The 15,291-nt window shown below is 39.0% G+C and overlaps 1 protein-coding gene across 1 annotated transcript in view; it reads left to right on the top strand.

Moving 5' to 3' along the window:
• Window positions 1-13,721, top strand: part of Glyat (glycine-N-acyltransferase) — an 18,408-nt gene extending 4,687 nt beyond the window's left edge. The window contains exons 2-6 of the mRNA XM_021152322.1: window positions 1,737-1,831; window positions 8,242-8,349; window positions 9,912-10,038; window positions 12,209-12,380; window positions 13,209-13,721. Of these exons, the coding sequence (XP_021007981.1) occupies window positions 1,751-1,831; window positions 8,242-8,349; window positions 9,912-10,038; window positions 12,209-12,380; window positions 13,209-13,611 (891 nt within the window). The 5' untranslated portion in view covers window positions 1,737-1,750 and the 3' untranslated portion in view covers window positions 13,612-13,721. The remainder of the gene's footprint in view (window positions 1-1,736; window positions 1,832-8,241; window positions 8,350-9,911; window positions 10,039-12,208; window positions 12,381-13,208) is intronic.
• Window positions 13,722-15,291: the final 1,570 nt, after the last annotated feature.

Consider the following 15,291-nt stretch of genomic DNA (forward strand, 5'->3'; position numbering starts at 1 on the left):
ACACACACACACACACACACACACACACACACACTCACACCTCAAACTACAATCTCCATATACTCAAGTTATCACTTTCCCCAGTGACTTCACTTTGCCCTCCTATCACTGGGTTACTGAAACTGTAAACTTTAAACATAAAGCTGATGCAATTGGTTTTGGGGAACAGAGTGCAGAGCCTGATATATGCTAGACAAAGAGCTTGGCAAGGGAACCATTTTTCCAGCCTCTTGTTGTTTTCCTTTTTCCAAGATCATAATCCTATGTCATTTGGCAACTTGTATGCCAACCTTCAACACAGTCTAGAATCATCTCTAAGGGAAAACTGCCCAGATCACACTGGCTTGTGAGCATGTCTATGGTAAATAATGTTTACTATTAATTGATGAAGGAGAACACCTCTCTGTGGGCCACACTATTCCCTGGACACTGGTATTGGAATAGATAAGAAAATATGAGCCTGTTAGCAAGCCAGCAAGCAGGATTTCTCCATGGTTTCTGCTTCAAGTTCCTGCTTGAGTTTGTGCCCTGAGTTTCCTCAGCTATTGACAGTAACTTGTAATCTGAAACAAAAACAGTTCATTGCTTAAATTGCAGTTGCTTAAATTGTGATTATTTCAGGTAGAAAGATAAATCTAGATCCTATTGCTCAAAAGCAGGAAATCTTTCCCGTTTTTAAAAACCCACATAGTTGCCTTGTTTGGACTGGAGCCTGGTAGCTAATGCACTGCCAGTTTCAATGCTAATTTTTTCCAATGTACTTTCTTCTTGCCTTCACTGAGAAGTTATTTTTCTCTTTTCTAAATAACACTATTTAATTACAGAACATTGTGACATAGACCTCCTTCTCTTTCTAAATAGTTGGCTGCTATTAGACCAAAATGATGTGGTGAGTCAATATTGATTGATTGATTCATTTATTGATTGACTGATTTTAGATGATGCTCACACTCCAACATTCAGTTGAAGTAAAAGTAGAACTTGCTTATGGGAATTGGTTCTCTTTTCTTCTACTATGTGGGTCCTGGGGATCAAACTTAAATCACCAGGAATCACCTTTCTCAATGAGCTGTCTTTCAAGCCTTTACATGGTTATTTTCTAGTGTATATCATAGACTCAAGGATGAGGCTTGGAGAAATAACTATACAAGAAAACCACAGAACAATGTTGGGATGAGAATAGCAGCTGGAATGCAACAATTATAAAGGTTTCTTGTTTATATCTAAAACATGTCAAACAACCCTAAATTAAATTTACATCAAAACATCATGCAATATTAACTCACATGAGGAGAAGGAAGAGGAGGAAGAGGGACACTAGCAATAAAATAACACATTTGAGCATTGCTTATATGACCAACATTCTACTGAATATACTGTATGTTAGTTAATTCAGCCCCATAAGCACTCTGTGACCCACATGAGCTATCATCCCATCTACCTTTTATAAAATCAAGGCTCTGAGGCTAGGCAACTTCCTGAGTAACGGTATTACTGGGGATGCCAGGAGAGACACTGATGCAACAGAAACGCAAAAGACTAAGATGCACTTGTTCAGTATATGATGAATCCAAGGGCGAAAAAGGGAACTGAGAAGTCAGAGAGAGATTCCTGTGCTCCCTGAAAGTCTTGTGCTTCCTTGGAACTGGTAAGGATGTTATAGAAGGGGAGATTTGGCTATTTATACAGAACTTTTGTTTCTGTCATTAATGAGTGTCCATCTATTATTTCTTTAGGCTAAAGTGTCCTCATGATTGTTCCATTACAAGGTGCACAGATGCTACAAATGTTGGAGAAATCCTTGAGGAAGTACCTTCCTGAATCCTTAAAGGTGACTTAGAAAATGCTAAGGGAAGTAAAGAGAAAGTGTATGTGAAAGAGCTTAGCATTTATGTTTCACTATGTATGTGTATGCATGTGTGGTGTGATTGATGTGTGTGGTGTGTATACATGCATGTGTGGTTTAATTGATGTATGTGTTGTGTGTATGCATGCAGGTGTGGTGTGATTGAAGTATGTGAATATGCATACATATGTAGTGTGATTGATGTGTGTGCATATGCATGCATGTGCTGTGTGACTTATGTATGTGTGTGTATGCATGCATATATAATGTGATTGATGTGTGTAAATATGCATGCATGTGTAGTGTGATTGATGTGTGTGGTGCATATGCAAGTATGTGTGGTGTGATTAATGTGTGTGCATATGCATGCATGTGCTGTGTGACTTGTATGTGTGTATGCATGCATGTATGCTGTGATTGTGTATGTGTACATACATGCATGTGTGGTGTGCTTGATTTGTGTGGTGTGTACATGTATAAATAGAATATGTGCATGAGTCCCAAGGGTTATGTCCAGTACCTTCATTAATCACCCCCCCCACCTTATATATTGAGATAGAATCTCTTGCTGAAACTGGAGCTCAGCAATTCAGCTAGTATAGTTAGTCAGATTGTGTAGGAAATTTCCTGTCTGTGCCTCCCAAGCAATGGGATTACAAGTAGGCTGTCATAACTACTAGGCTTTTATGTGGAAAGAGGGGTTAGAACTCTGAACTCTAGTCCTCACCCTTGGGTAGTGAGTACTTTATCCACTGAGCCATCTCCCCAGACCCTATGAGATATTATTGTGAGCAAACCCGTATCTTAAAAATTTTCCCATTTAATTTACTCTTTTCTTTGCAATATATTTTCCACTATATCTGTGTCACTGGTTAAGAATATGAAGATATAGTCAGGTGTGATTATACATACCTTTAATCTGAGAACTTTGAAGTCAAGAAACAGGTAGTTCTCTGTGAGTTCAAGGCCATCATGTCATAGTGAGTTCCAGGACAGCCAGGGATACACAGTGAAGCCCTAACTCCATAAAAATGAATATGGAGATATAAATAAGTAATTCAGCATATTACAGTAGGAAAGACTGCTTGGGAGACTGGTGCTTGCCTGCAAGACTGACAGCCTCAGTTTGATCTCCAGATCCTACTTGGTGGAAGGAAAGAAGTAACTCCTAAGAGTTATCATCTGACCTCTACACACGTGCTGCGACAGACACATATCTCACCAATAGAATAAATAAATTAACTAAATGTAAGAATAAGAAGAGCTAGCTACTTCCCCATACCTCACCAGCAGTGAGTTGCAGAACCGTTATGTGCACACATGGACTTTACTCTCTGCTCCTGAAATTTTTCTGTTGCTTCTTCTCAAGAGACCCTCCTTAGCAGCCCTTGAGATTTCCTGGAGTTTTCTTCCACAGTTAACTGAAGGTACATATTAATGTTTAATTAGTTCATTTCAGAAGAATGCTTGCCATGTGAAATGTAAACCTTCTTGAATGTGTTTGGAGTTAGTAATGGGTCTCTTGCTCTGAACTTTTGGGGTTGGCTCCCATTTTTATCCCCTAAACCCATTACAACTTTTTTCTTTTTATTAGAAGTTTTTAAATTTACATTGCAAATGTTATCACTTTTCCTCATTTCCCTTCCAAAAGTTCCCTTAACCCATCACCTCTCCCCTTGCTCACTAACCCACCCACTCCTGCTTCCCTGTCCTGGCATTCCCCTACACTGGGGCACCAAGTCTTCACAATACCAAGGGCCTCTCCTCTCACTGATGTCCCATGAGGCCATCCTTGGCTACATATGTGGCTGGAGACATGGGTACCCTTTGGTTAGTGGTTTAATCCCTGGGAGATCTGGGGGTACTGGTTGGTTCATATTGTTGTTCCTCCTATGAAGCTGAAAACCTCTTCAGCTCCTCAGTCTTTCTCAAGCTCCTCCATTAGGGACCCTGCGCTCAGTCCAATGGATGGCTGTGAGCATCCACTTCTGCATTTGTCAGGCACTGGCAGAGCCTCTCAGGAAATAGCTATATCATGCTCCTGTCAGTAAGCACTTGTTGGCATCAATAGTGTTTTGAGTTTAGAAACTGTATATGGGATGGATCCCCAGGAGGGACAGTCACTGGATGGCCTTTCCTTCAGTTTCTGCCCCAAACTTTGTTTCTGTATTTCTTCCAATGGGTATTTTGTTCCCCCTTCTAAGAAGGACTGAAGTATCCACACTGTGGTCTTCCTTCTTCTTGAGCTTCATGTGGTCTGTGAATTGTATCTTGGGTATTCCAAACTTCTGGGATAATATCCATTTATCAGTGAGTACATACCATGTGCGTTCTTTTATGATTGTGTTACCTCACTCAGGATAATATTTTCTAGTTCAATCTATTTGCCTAAGAACTTCATGAATTCATTATTTTTAATAGCTGAGTAGTATTGCATTGTGTAAATGTACCACATTTCCTGTATCTGTTCCTCTGTTGAGGAATCTGGGTTTTTTCCATCCCCTGGCTATTATAAATAAGGCTGCTATGAACATAGTGGAGCATGTGTCCTTATTAGATGTTGTAACATATTTTGGGTATATGACCAGGAGTGGTATTTCTGGTTCCTCGGGTAGTACTATGTCCAATTTTTGAGGAACTTCCAAACTGATTTACAGAGTGGTTGTACCAGGTTTCAATCCCACCAGCAATGAAGGAGTGTTTCTCTTTCTCCACATCCTCCCCAACATCTGCTGTCACCTGAGTTTTTGATCTTAGCCATTCTGACTGGTGTGAGGTGGTATCTCAGGGTTGTTTTGACTTACATTTCCCTGATGACTAAGGATGTTTAGGTGCTTCTTAGCCATTTGATATCCCTTGGTTGAGAATTCTTTGTTTAGCTCTGTGCCCCATTTTTAATAGGGTTATTTGATTCTCTGAAGTCAAACTTCTTGACTTCTTTGTATATATTGGATATTAGCCCTCTATCAGATGTAGAATTGATAAAGATCTTTTCCCAATCTGTTGGTTATTGTTTTGACTTATTGATGGTGTCCTTTGCCTTACAGAAGCTTTGCAATTTTATGAGGTCCCATTTGTCAATGAGAAAATATTAGACAAATTCCAACACCCTTTCATGATAAAAGTCTTAGAAAAATCAGTAATTCAAGGCCCATACCTAAACATAGTAAAAGCAGTATACAGCAAACCAGTCACCAACATCAAACCAAATGGAGAGAAACTTGAATCAATCCCACTAAAATCAGGGACTACACAAGGTTACCCACTCTCTCCCTACCTGTTTATAGTACTCAAAGTCCTAGGCAGAAAAATTAGACTACAAAAGGAGGTCAAGGGGATACAAATTGGAAAGGAAGAAATCAAAATATCACTATTTGCAGATGATATGATAGTATACTTAAGTGACCCAAAAAATTCCATCAGAGAACTCCTAAACCTGATAAACAACTTCAGCAAAGTGGCTGGATATAAAATTAACTCAAACAAATCAGTGGCCTTCCTCAACTCAAAGGATAAACAGACTGAGAAAGAAATTAGGGAGACAACACCCTCCACAATAGTCAAAAATAATATAAAATATCTTGATGTGACTTTAAGTAAGCAAGTGAAAGATCTGTATGACAAGAACTTCAAGTCTCTGAAGAAAGAAATCAAAGAAGATCTCAGAAGATGGAAAGATCTCCCATGCTCATGCACTGGCAGGATTAATATAGTAAAATTGGCCATCTTGCCGAAAGCAATCTACAGATTCAATACAATCCCCATCAAAATTCCCCAAGTTAATTCTTCATAGAGTTAGAAAGAGCAATTTGCAAATTCATTTAGAATAACAAAAAACCCAGGATAGCAAAAACTATTCTCAGCAATATCAGAACTTCTGGTGGAATCACCATCCCTGGCCTCAAGTTGTACTACAAAGCAATAGAGATAAAAACTGCATGGTATTGGTACAGAGACAGGCAGGAAGATCAATGGAATAGAATTGAAGACCCAGAAATGAACCCACACACCTATGGTCACTTGATCTTTGACAGAGGAGCTAAAACCTTCCAGTGGAAAAAAGACAATATTTTCAACAAATGGTGCTGGCTCAACTGGAAGTTAGTATGTAGAAGAATGGAAATTGATTCATTCTTATCTCCTTATACAAGGCTCAAGTCCAAATGGATCAAGGGCCTCCACATAAAACCAGGTACACTGAAACTAATAGAAAAGAAAGTGGGAAAAGAGCCACGAGCACATGGGCAGAGGAGACAATTTCCTGAACAGTACACAAATAGCTTATGCTCTAAGATCAAGAATTGAAAAAACGGGACCTCATTACAACTTATTAAATACCCTAGAGTTGACCAAGACAGATGGATAGCTATAAATGCTTACATTTCTCTATTGGTGAGTTAAGGTCATTGATTGTTTTTTGTTTGTTTGTTTTTAATATTTATACTGTTCAATTTTTTAATGTTGTTTTTTTTTAATCTTTTAATCTGTTTTTTTTTACACTCTAGATTTTATTCCCCTTGATGTCCACCCTCTGACTGTTCCACATCCCATATCTCCTCCCCACCCTGTCTCCACATGGATGTCCCCACCCCTCCATCCCCCACCCCACCAGACCTCTAAACTCTCTGGGGCCTCCAGTCTCTTGAGGGTTAGGTGCATCTTCTCTGACTGAACCAAGACCCAGTAGTCCTCTGCTCCATATGTGTTGGGAGCCTCATATCAGCTGGTGTTTGCTGCCAGGTTGGTGGTCCAGTGTCTAAGAGATCTCCGGGTTTCAAGTTAATTGAGACTGCTGGTCCTCCTACAGGGTCGCGCTCCTCCTCAGCTTCTTTCAGCTTCTCCCTAATTCAACCACAGGGGTCAGCAACTTCTGCCGATTGTTTGGGTGCAAATATCTTCATCTTCAGCTGATACCTGAGTCTTTTGGAGGGCAGTCATAATAGGTCCCTTTTTGTGAGTACTCCATAGCTTCAGGAATGGTGGCAGGCCTTGCAGTCTCCTCTTGAGCTGGATCCCACTTTGGGCCTGTCGCTGGACCTTCTTTTCCTCAGGCTCTTCTCCATTTTTGCCCCTGAAGTTCTTTCAGACAGGATCAATTGTAACTCAGAGTTTCGATTTGGCATGGCAGGCCTCTCCCTCACTTGATGCCCTGTCTTTTTGCTGGAGGCAGGCTTTACAAGTTCCCTCTCTCCACTGTTGGGCCTTTCATAAATTTTTTTAATGAAATGAAGTTCACTCCAGTGAAGCTTCAGTATAACTGTGTGTTTTCTGTGTATGTACATGTGTGTATTTGTGTGTGTGATGTAGGTATGTGTGTATTTGCATGTATATGCTTGTGTGAATATTTATATATGTGTAAGATAGTTCAAGTGTATTTCATTTGTATGTACATTTCTGTGTGCTTGTGCCCATGTATGTGTGTGAACATATGGATGTTTGCTTTTGTGTGCATGCATGTATATGCTTTAGAGAAAGCATATTTCCAGATTTGTGCTACTCTATAAGACAGGTTTCCTATAAAATGCATCAATCTAACATGAAATGAATGAATTCAATTCTCTCCTTCTCTAGCAGATTGGCCACTATCTTTTTATAAAGAAAAATATTAACATTCCTTTAATTGTAGGTTGCTTTTTAAATTTTTTATTTACTAACAATAAACTAATGAGAGAACCAATCTTGTTACCTACCACCCAAATAAATCTGTGCTAAATCAAACTAAAACCAAAACTTCCCATTTTTGAAAAGCCCACTGATATTAGCCAAGACCCTTGGCAATCCATAGAAGTCAGGAAACCTCCCAGAGAGAAAGCATATTTTTCTTGGAAATTATATCATTTGACATTCTTTGTACAACTAACTTGAGCTATTTTTATGTTAAACAAATATTTTCAGAAATTATGAAGGCTAAATACATTTTATATGCTTTGTTATATAGAATTATAAAATATAAAATTCTCCATTCCTTGTGTTAAAAGTGAATGTCAAACATTTAACTCTGGGTGTTTCTCAGTAGTTTTGGTGACAAGGTGATTTTTTTTCAACTTCCCAGATTTCATAAGGGAATGCTTCATTCTTTAGTCTCTTAACTGTCACATACACTTTCTCTTAATGGAAGTTTGGAGTTTCCACAAAGAAAGTTGTTCTTGAAAATCGTTCATTTTATTTGTCTGAATAGTTTACTACATATGTTATGATTCATATTGGAAGACAAGACTTCTATCAATTGAAGCTAAAAAAAAAATAGTGTGTGAGGTGAGGTTGTTTGGTCTGGACTCTTCCTTAGCTCCTCGTCATTACCAACTGTCATAATTTCATAGGAACAACTTCTGTCCTGATTACAAAAGGTAAATTTCCATTCCTCTCAACAAGAAAACCATCTCACCTCCTTGCAGGTTTATGGGACCGTCTATCACATGATCCATGGAAACCCATTCAACCTAAAAGCCCTAGTTGACAAGTGGCCTGATTTTAACACAGTGGTTGTCCGCCCTCAAGAACAGGTAAAGTGACTGGTGTGGAACAGATACACTTTTATGGTAACTCATGTAGAATCTAACAAAACCTATCCTGTGTTATATTTAGGAATATACATGTATATAAATAAACATGTATATATAATAAAAATAATAAAAAGAAGAGCTCATGAATTTGAAAAGAAGAAGTATATGGGAGGATTTGGAAGGAGGAAAGGGAAGGGAGTAATGTAATTATAATCCCCCAAACAGGATTGACTCCATAGAAGCCAAGAGTGTAAGATTATACTGGTAGTTTCTAGAGACTGAGGTGCTGCTAGAAATTGGGATAATACTTGTGAAAAATTACTAAATTACATTTAACGAGAAAGAATAAGTTAAAGAGAGCTATTGTACAGCATTTTTGACTGGTTACATTTTATTCTGAAGTATTTACATCAAAAGTTCCACAATGGTATATTGTAATTAGATAGGCTAATACATGTCACAACGTATAAACACACATAGCCATATGTTCCACAATGGCATTTCAATTTACGGTGGACCAAATGTATGGCAATAGCCCAATCCAAAACTATTGCCTAGAATGGGATGATAGCTTCATAGATAAAGTGCTTGCTACAAAAGCATGAATACCAGAGTTTGAGCCTCAGAACCCACTCAGAAAACGCAGGTGTGGGGACGTATGCTTATAACCCTAGTGCTAGGGAGACAAAGCAGGTGATTGGGCTTACTAACCAGCCCCATAACTTGCTAGGCATTTCCTAGGCCAATGATAGACCCCAGGGGGAAAAACATGGAAGGACACCCAAGGCTTTCATGCTTTCATTTATCTTCCATATGTAACTACAAACATATACAACACACACACAATCTCTCTCTCTCTCTCTCTCTCCCTCCTCCCTCCCTCCCCTCCCTCCCTCCCTCCTCCCTCCCTCCCTCCCTCCCTCCCTCCCTTCTAACAGCATTGTAACCATTTTGGTTTGTATAATCATAATCTATGATGCTCATCATACAAAAGCATCTAGTATTTCCCTTCTCAGAACACCTTGCTACTCTAAATGTCTGTCTATACTTTGATCTTGCAATAATATCTACCATCTCAATGTCTGTGCTCTTGATTAAAAATGCTAATGTAATACATTTACAGCAGATAATATTATTGTGGAATGTTCTAACCTAATTTGAATATTTAGATCTTTGATCTTGTTCTCACAATTTAAATGATTCAAAAATAATAAGATTATACTAATAAAAGAAGCTATCTTTTATTATAATTACAATACAGAGAAGCAGAGATGGCACAGGGCTTGAGAACACTGACATTTTCAGAGAATCTGATTTCATTCTTAGCATACACATGGTGGCTCACAACATGTGTAACTGCAGTTCCAGAAAATGCAATGCTCTCTTCTAGCCTCCCTGATATCAAGCATGTATGAAGTGCACAGACACTCATGCAAACAAAGCACCCATACACATAAAATAATAAAATAAAATAAACCTTAAAAATGTAAAGTATAATGGGACTAGCATTAGTCATAAATGATAAACAATGTGTGTTCTCTCTACTTTCTCTGTGACAACAGGAGATGACAGATGACCTTGATTTCTACATCAATACTTACCAGGTCTACTCCAAAGACCCCCAGAACTGTCAGGAATTCCTGGAGTCCTCAGAAGTCATTAACTGGAAACAGCATTTGCAGATTCAAAGTATAAGCAATGGGAAATGGAACTTTTCCCTTCTGTGTCTTGTCTCCCAAGGTTTCTGTGCTTCCCCCAAGTTCTGTGTCCTCAGACAGATGTGCATCACCGTTTTTACTTGTAAAAAGTAAACTACTAAACAGGGCTTTTCAAAGGAAGAGAACCTATAGAATACATATATATTTATATATAACAAAAGGAGATTTATTAGCTTGGTTTACATGAAAGGGACTCTGTAATACAATAATGGATTTCTGCACTTGGAAAAGCAGAGAACTCAGTAGCTACCCAATCCACAAAACTGCGTACTTTGACAATTGCAATTCAGTGCTGATATATTGGAAGTTTTCTGGAGAGCCATAGTTACTGTGCTCAATTTGGAAGGCTGAAGAGGCCAAGTCTGATGTCAGCAAAGGACAATAGCCACAATGGTAGACAGTAGACAATAGGGAGGCATTGCTTTTCCCTGAGACCATTCTTCATCTGGCTACCCATAAAGGTGCGAATCACTTTGAGAACTAGTCTTCCTCCCTACATTAATACTCTTCCAGACTCTTCGAGAGGCATATCTTTTAGATGGTTCTAAATTTTGTCAAGTTGACAGCAGAGGCACACCATCACAATAATTCCTATTCCCAGAAATGTGTGTCCTATTTTATAGATGTATCCAGCATCCTTAGAAAAAGTGGGTGCAGCAGCATAGCTTTACCTTAGGAATCCCATGTCAGTAGTGAGATTGACAGTTTGTCGTGTCAAAGGGCACTTCTCAGGACACCAATGGCAACAGGACTGGTGATATGCATGCTCTTAGTGTCAGACTTCCTAAGTTGGTATCTATCTGTTCCTCTCTATCTGATCCTTATGCCTTGCCCTCTCTGAGACTGTGTCATTGTATGTAAATATCAGAGTAATAACAGTCCCAAATAACAAGGATAGGAAGTGCTTAACCTAAAGCTGGGTGTCCAGATTGCCCTAATTGTCAACTTGGTAAAAGCCAAAGTCACCTGGGAAAAGTTGCCTAATTTGGGTAATTGCCAAGCTCAGATTGTAGGGCATTGTTTTAATTGTTAGTTAATGGAAGAGTGCCCAGGCCACTATGGGTAGTACTAACCCTAGACAAGTGATCTTGGAGGGTATAAGGAACTAATTGAATGTGAACATATGAAAGAGCTAGAGAATAAGCCAACAAGCAGTTCTGTGGTTCCTGCCTTCAGTTTCTGTCCTGACTTCCTGCAGTGATGGATTGTGACCTGAAAATATAAGCCAAATAAACCCTTTGACCTGAATTGAGTTTCATTATAGTATGTATAAAAGTAACGGTATGAAACTAGAACAGGGGGATAGGTCAGTTAATATTTGCTGTAATAGAAAACTCATACTAAGGTGAAGCAGCAATTCACTCTGGGCATTGTGGGAAGTTACTTAATGTTCTCTAGTATATTTGTTCATGTATAATATGTTGATTGGATGACTCTTTACTTGTTGCTTCACCATAGTCTCATTCACATGTCTAGAGGTTGGTTCTGGCTGTCATTTAGTGTCAGCTCTTTTTTGTGATGATGGCATAATGTGTCTCTAGCCAGCTAGCCTAGGCTAGTTTAAATAAAGCTAGTCTTAAGATAATAGGATCAAAAAGAGAAAGGCCCAAGTTCTAACACTGTTAAGCCTCTCCTTGCATAAGTCTATTATCCCCATTGGTCATATGAGATATAGAAGGAGAGTATGCCAGAAAACATATACCAGGAACTATGGCTAAATTCTGAATCATTGCTTCAATAATATGTCACATTAGGGACATAACTCAGAAGATGATAGCTACCATATTTTAAAACTGAACCTCTTTGATTTTTCAAAACTACACAATTATGTAGCTAAAAAAAAACCCCAAAAACCAAAAAACAAACAAACAAACAAAAACCTTCATTCCAGCCTTTGTCTGCTCACAAAATGACTGTGAATTGGTTCATTCCCTTTTGTGTTTTCAGTTTTATAAGATAGGGGGCATTATGTCAGCCATGACTATATATGGTTATTCTCACTGCAGCAGGAACAACATGGTCACAATCAAGATTTTATCTTAAATCTTACACTTCTACCCCATTAGAGAGCTCGCTGAATGTGCCAACCATTGCATCTCTCCTTATCAGCTCACTATGTGTTTCCATGTAACCTCATCTAGGTTCCCAGTCCCACCTGAATAAGACGATACAAAATCTTGCAAGCATCCAATCTTTCCAAATCAAACACTCAGAAAACATCCTCTATGTATCATCAGAGACAATCAAGAAACTGTTCCCTTCCCTGCTGGACACAAAGAATTTATCGACAGGAAGTGGCAAGCCCAAGGCCATGTGAGTTTGAAGAGACCTGCGGTATCCTTCTTAGATCTTTCTCCTACAATCTCACTTCCTGACCCTAATTTTATTTTAGTCTTTGCTGTCCACACTAGTAGGTGGCCCCCATCCATGCTCATGTGAGCAACTTTAATTAAATTCAGTTGCCCACACTACACACACACACACACAAACACACACACACACACACACACACACACACACACACACACGAAAGAAATGAAAGGAGAGAAACTTTTTGTAAAGAGGTCCAATGGGGGGAGGAGTAGAATGAAGGTAATTAAGAGTGTGTAAGAACCAACAAATCACACACACATATACATGAAATAATAAACTTTTTGAAAGGTGCAATTATAATTATAAGTGTCAGCAAGACAGTTTATCAGGTAAAGGCTTTGATGAACAAGGTTGAATATCTAAGTTACTAATTTCAATCCCTGGGACCAATATGGTGAAAAAACAGAACCATCTCCCACACGTGCTTTGATCCCCAGTATGTCTATTCCATACTCTCATACTCACTCACAATCATTAAAGAAGGGAAATGAAAATTGATCAGAATAATTTATAAAAGAATTAGTTAGACCACATTCCTCTGTTTACATCATTATGTGAGTAAAGTCCCCTTTCCACTGTTCTGACCTTTATTATTCTCTCTCATTTCTTCCAACAACACTGGCCTTTCTGTCCCTCTAGCATAAGCCTATCTATTCCAGGACTTTGCATTTGTCACTTCCAGTGCCCTGTCCCTCAAGATAATAGGGGTAAAAAGACATATACCCTTCTACTCACAGATTTTGCTTTTTCTTCCTGGGCCCTCTATAGTGATCAAGACAAGTTTAAACTTTCATCCTTGGATGTTGCCCATGCTGCCTTGGTGAATAAATTCTGGCTTTTTGGTGGCAATGAGAGGAGTCAGAGATTCATTGAACGCTGCATAAAGAACTTCCCAAGTTCCTGTGTCCTGGGGCCTGAGGGAACCCCTGCATCTTGGACTCTAATGGACCAAACTGGAGAGATGCGAATGGGAGGTACCATGCCTGAGTACCGGCTCCAAGGTCTTGTCTCCTTTGTTGTCTATTCACAAAACCAGATTATGACAAAGCGTGGCTATCCTGTTTATTCTCACACGGAGAAAAGTAATACTGCTATGCAAAAAATGAGTTACACACTGCAGCATCTCCGCATGCCCTGTGCCTGGAACCAATGGAAGTGCATGCCTATGTGAAACTGGACTCAAACAGAAGCTGGTGTTGGGTGGGCCCAGAGATGTAACTGGTGGTGGAAAAAGAGTGAAGATTACTGAAAAGATAGAATAAATGGCAACTAGCTGCAAAAGAGAGTTTCTGTCTGTGCTCTGGGGAAGCAGTGTGAATGGCCAACAGATCTGCCAAAGCTCCCTTTTGTCAGATTGCTCCTAGACTTCCCTTAAGTTCCTGAGTTTGAATCAGGCCTATGTCCTTCAGTAGTGAACTCGTGTAATTTAGCCCCTTCACATTTCCAGGATCTATGAGATACTCCTTTATCAACTGCACATGGCTCCAAATGGCTCCTCCTAGAAGCCATAGTGCAAAACTTGTAGACTACTGCTACTCTTGCTAGTGATAGGCAGAGAATGTTTTCTGGCTACTGTGCCTATTCCTCTCTGTCTATTGCCTTTCCCTTGGTGACCAGCAAGTACATTCTCCTTGTCAGGTCTTTAGAAAGTAGCTGTTCCTATGTTGGGTGTTTCATATATTATATATGGACCATATAGTTTATCAAATTAAACATAATATATATAAAACAGCAAAGGAAGACACTAAAGAACAGCCCAATTTTGGTTTTCCAGTACCTTCTTTGCCCTGAGAAAATGATGCAATGTAGCTTTTAAAGGCTTGGCTTTCCAACCTATTGCCACCCTAAAAGAGTAAATAGAGTCTGTGTTGATTTCACAAGCATAAGCTAACTTGTTTATGCTAAGGAGAGCAAGGGGTGAGTTATGGAAAGTACAGTATGGGTGTATCAAGGTAGGAGCTGAGGGCAAAGAAGCCAAGCTTGAACATTTATTGTCTCATCTCTTCTTGCCACATTACTTCTGATGTTTGAAGTCTATCAAACACAGAGATTTATGTCATGGGAAGGTGTGTTGTTGGTTGATATCTTAGTTATGATTTTATTGCTGTGAAGAGACACCTTGAATGCTTATAAAGAAAAAGATTTAACTGGATCTGGCTTATAGTTTCAGAGGTTCAGTCTATTATCATCATGGTGGGAAGGCTTTTTTGTCCAAAACAGAAGTCACATTTACCAGATTCATCTCCAGTGAACTGACTGAGTATACTGAATTCCATCTTAAATGTTACATCAATAATGCCCTAAATTTAAAGGGGAACTAGTAAAGCTCATTACCCTGATTTGCACACTATTTATATCTTAATTTTATATCTTCATATATGTCTATAGCATCCAACCAAAGCTGTTGTATACATAACATTGTCACAGCTGACACTGGCTGGCATTATGAAGAACCCACAACACACACTATAATATTAGTTATGCATTATCAATAACTCTTATAGAAAGGTCTGGAGGCATGTTTTAGACGACCTTTATTTTGCTGATAGATAACATAAGGTGATGGATAACATATTTAAGCCCCTTATTTAAGGGACTTAAATAAGGAGCCAATTTCTCCAAGGAAGCAAGAGTCTGTGTATAAACTGGTGTGAAAGCAGCTGTTCTCAGAACCCTAGATTCATGCCAAAAGCCATAAATTTTCTTCAGGATTGGCTTTACTGTTTGTGTGTTGCTGAAAAGCAGCATTTATCCACTGCTTATTCTAGGCATTCATTTTTAAAGTAACTGCTCTACTATGCAACCGCTTGCACCAAGCTTTGGAAGTGGAGACAATAATTAAGTGAAATTA

Source organism: Mus caroli, chromosome 19 (assembly GCF_900094665.2).
Source record: "Mus caroli chromosome 19, CAROLI_EIJ_v1.1, whole genome shotgun sequence".
NCBI lineage: Eukaryota > Metazoa > Chordata > Mammalia > Rodentia > Muridae > Mus > Mus caroli.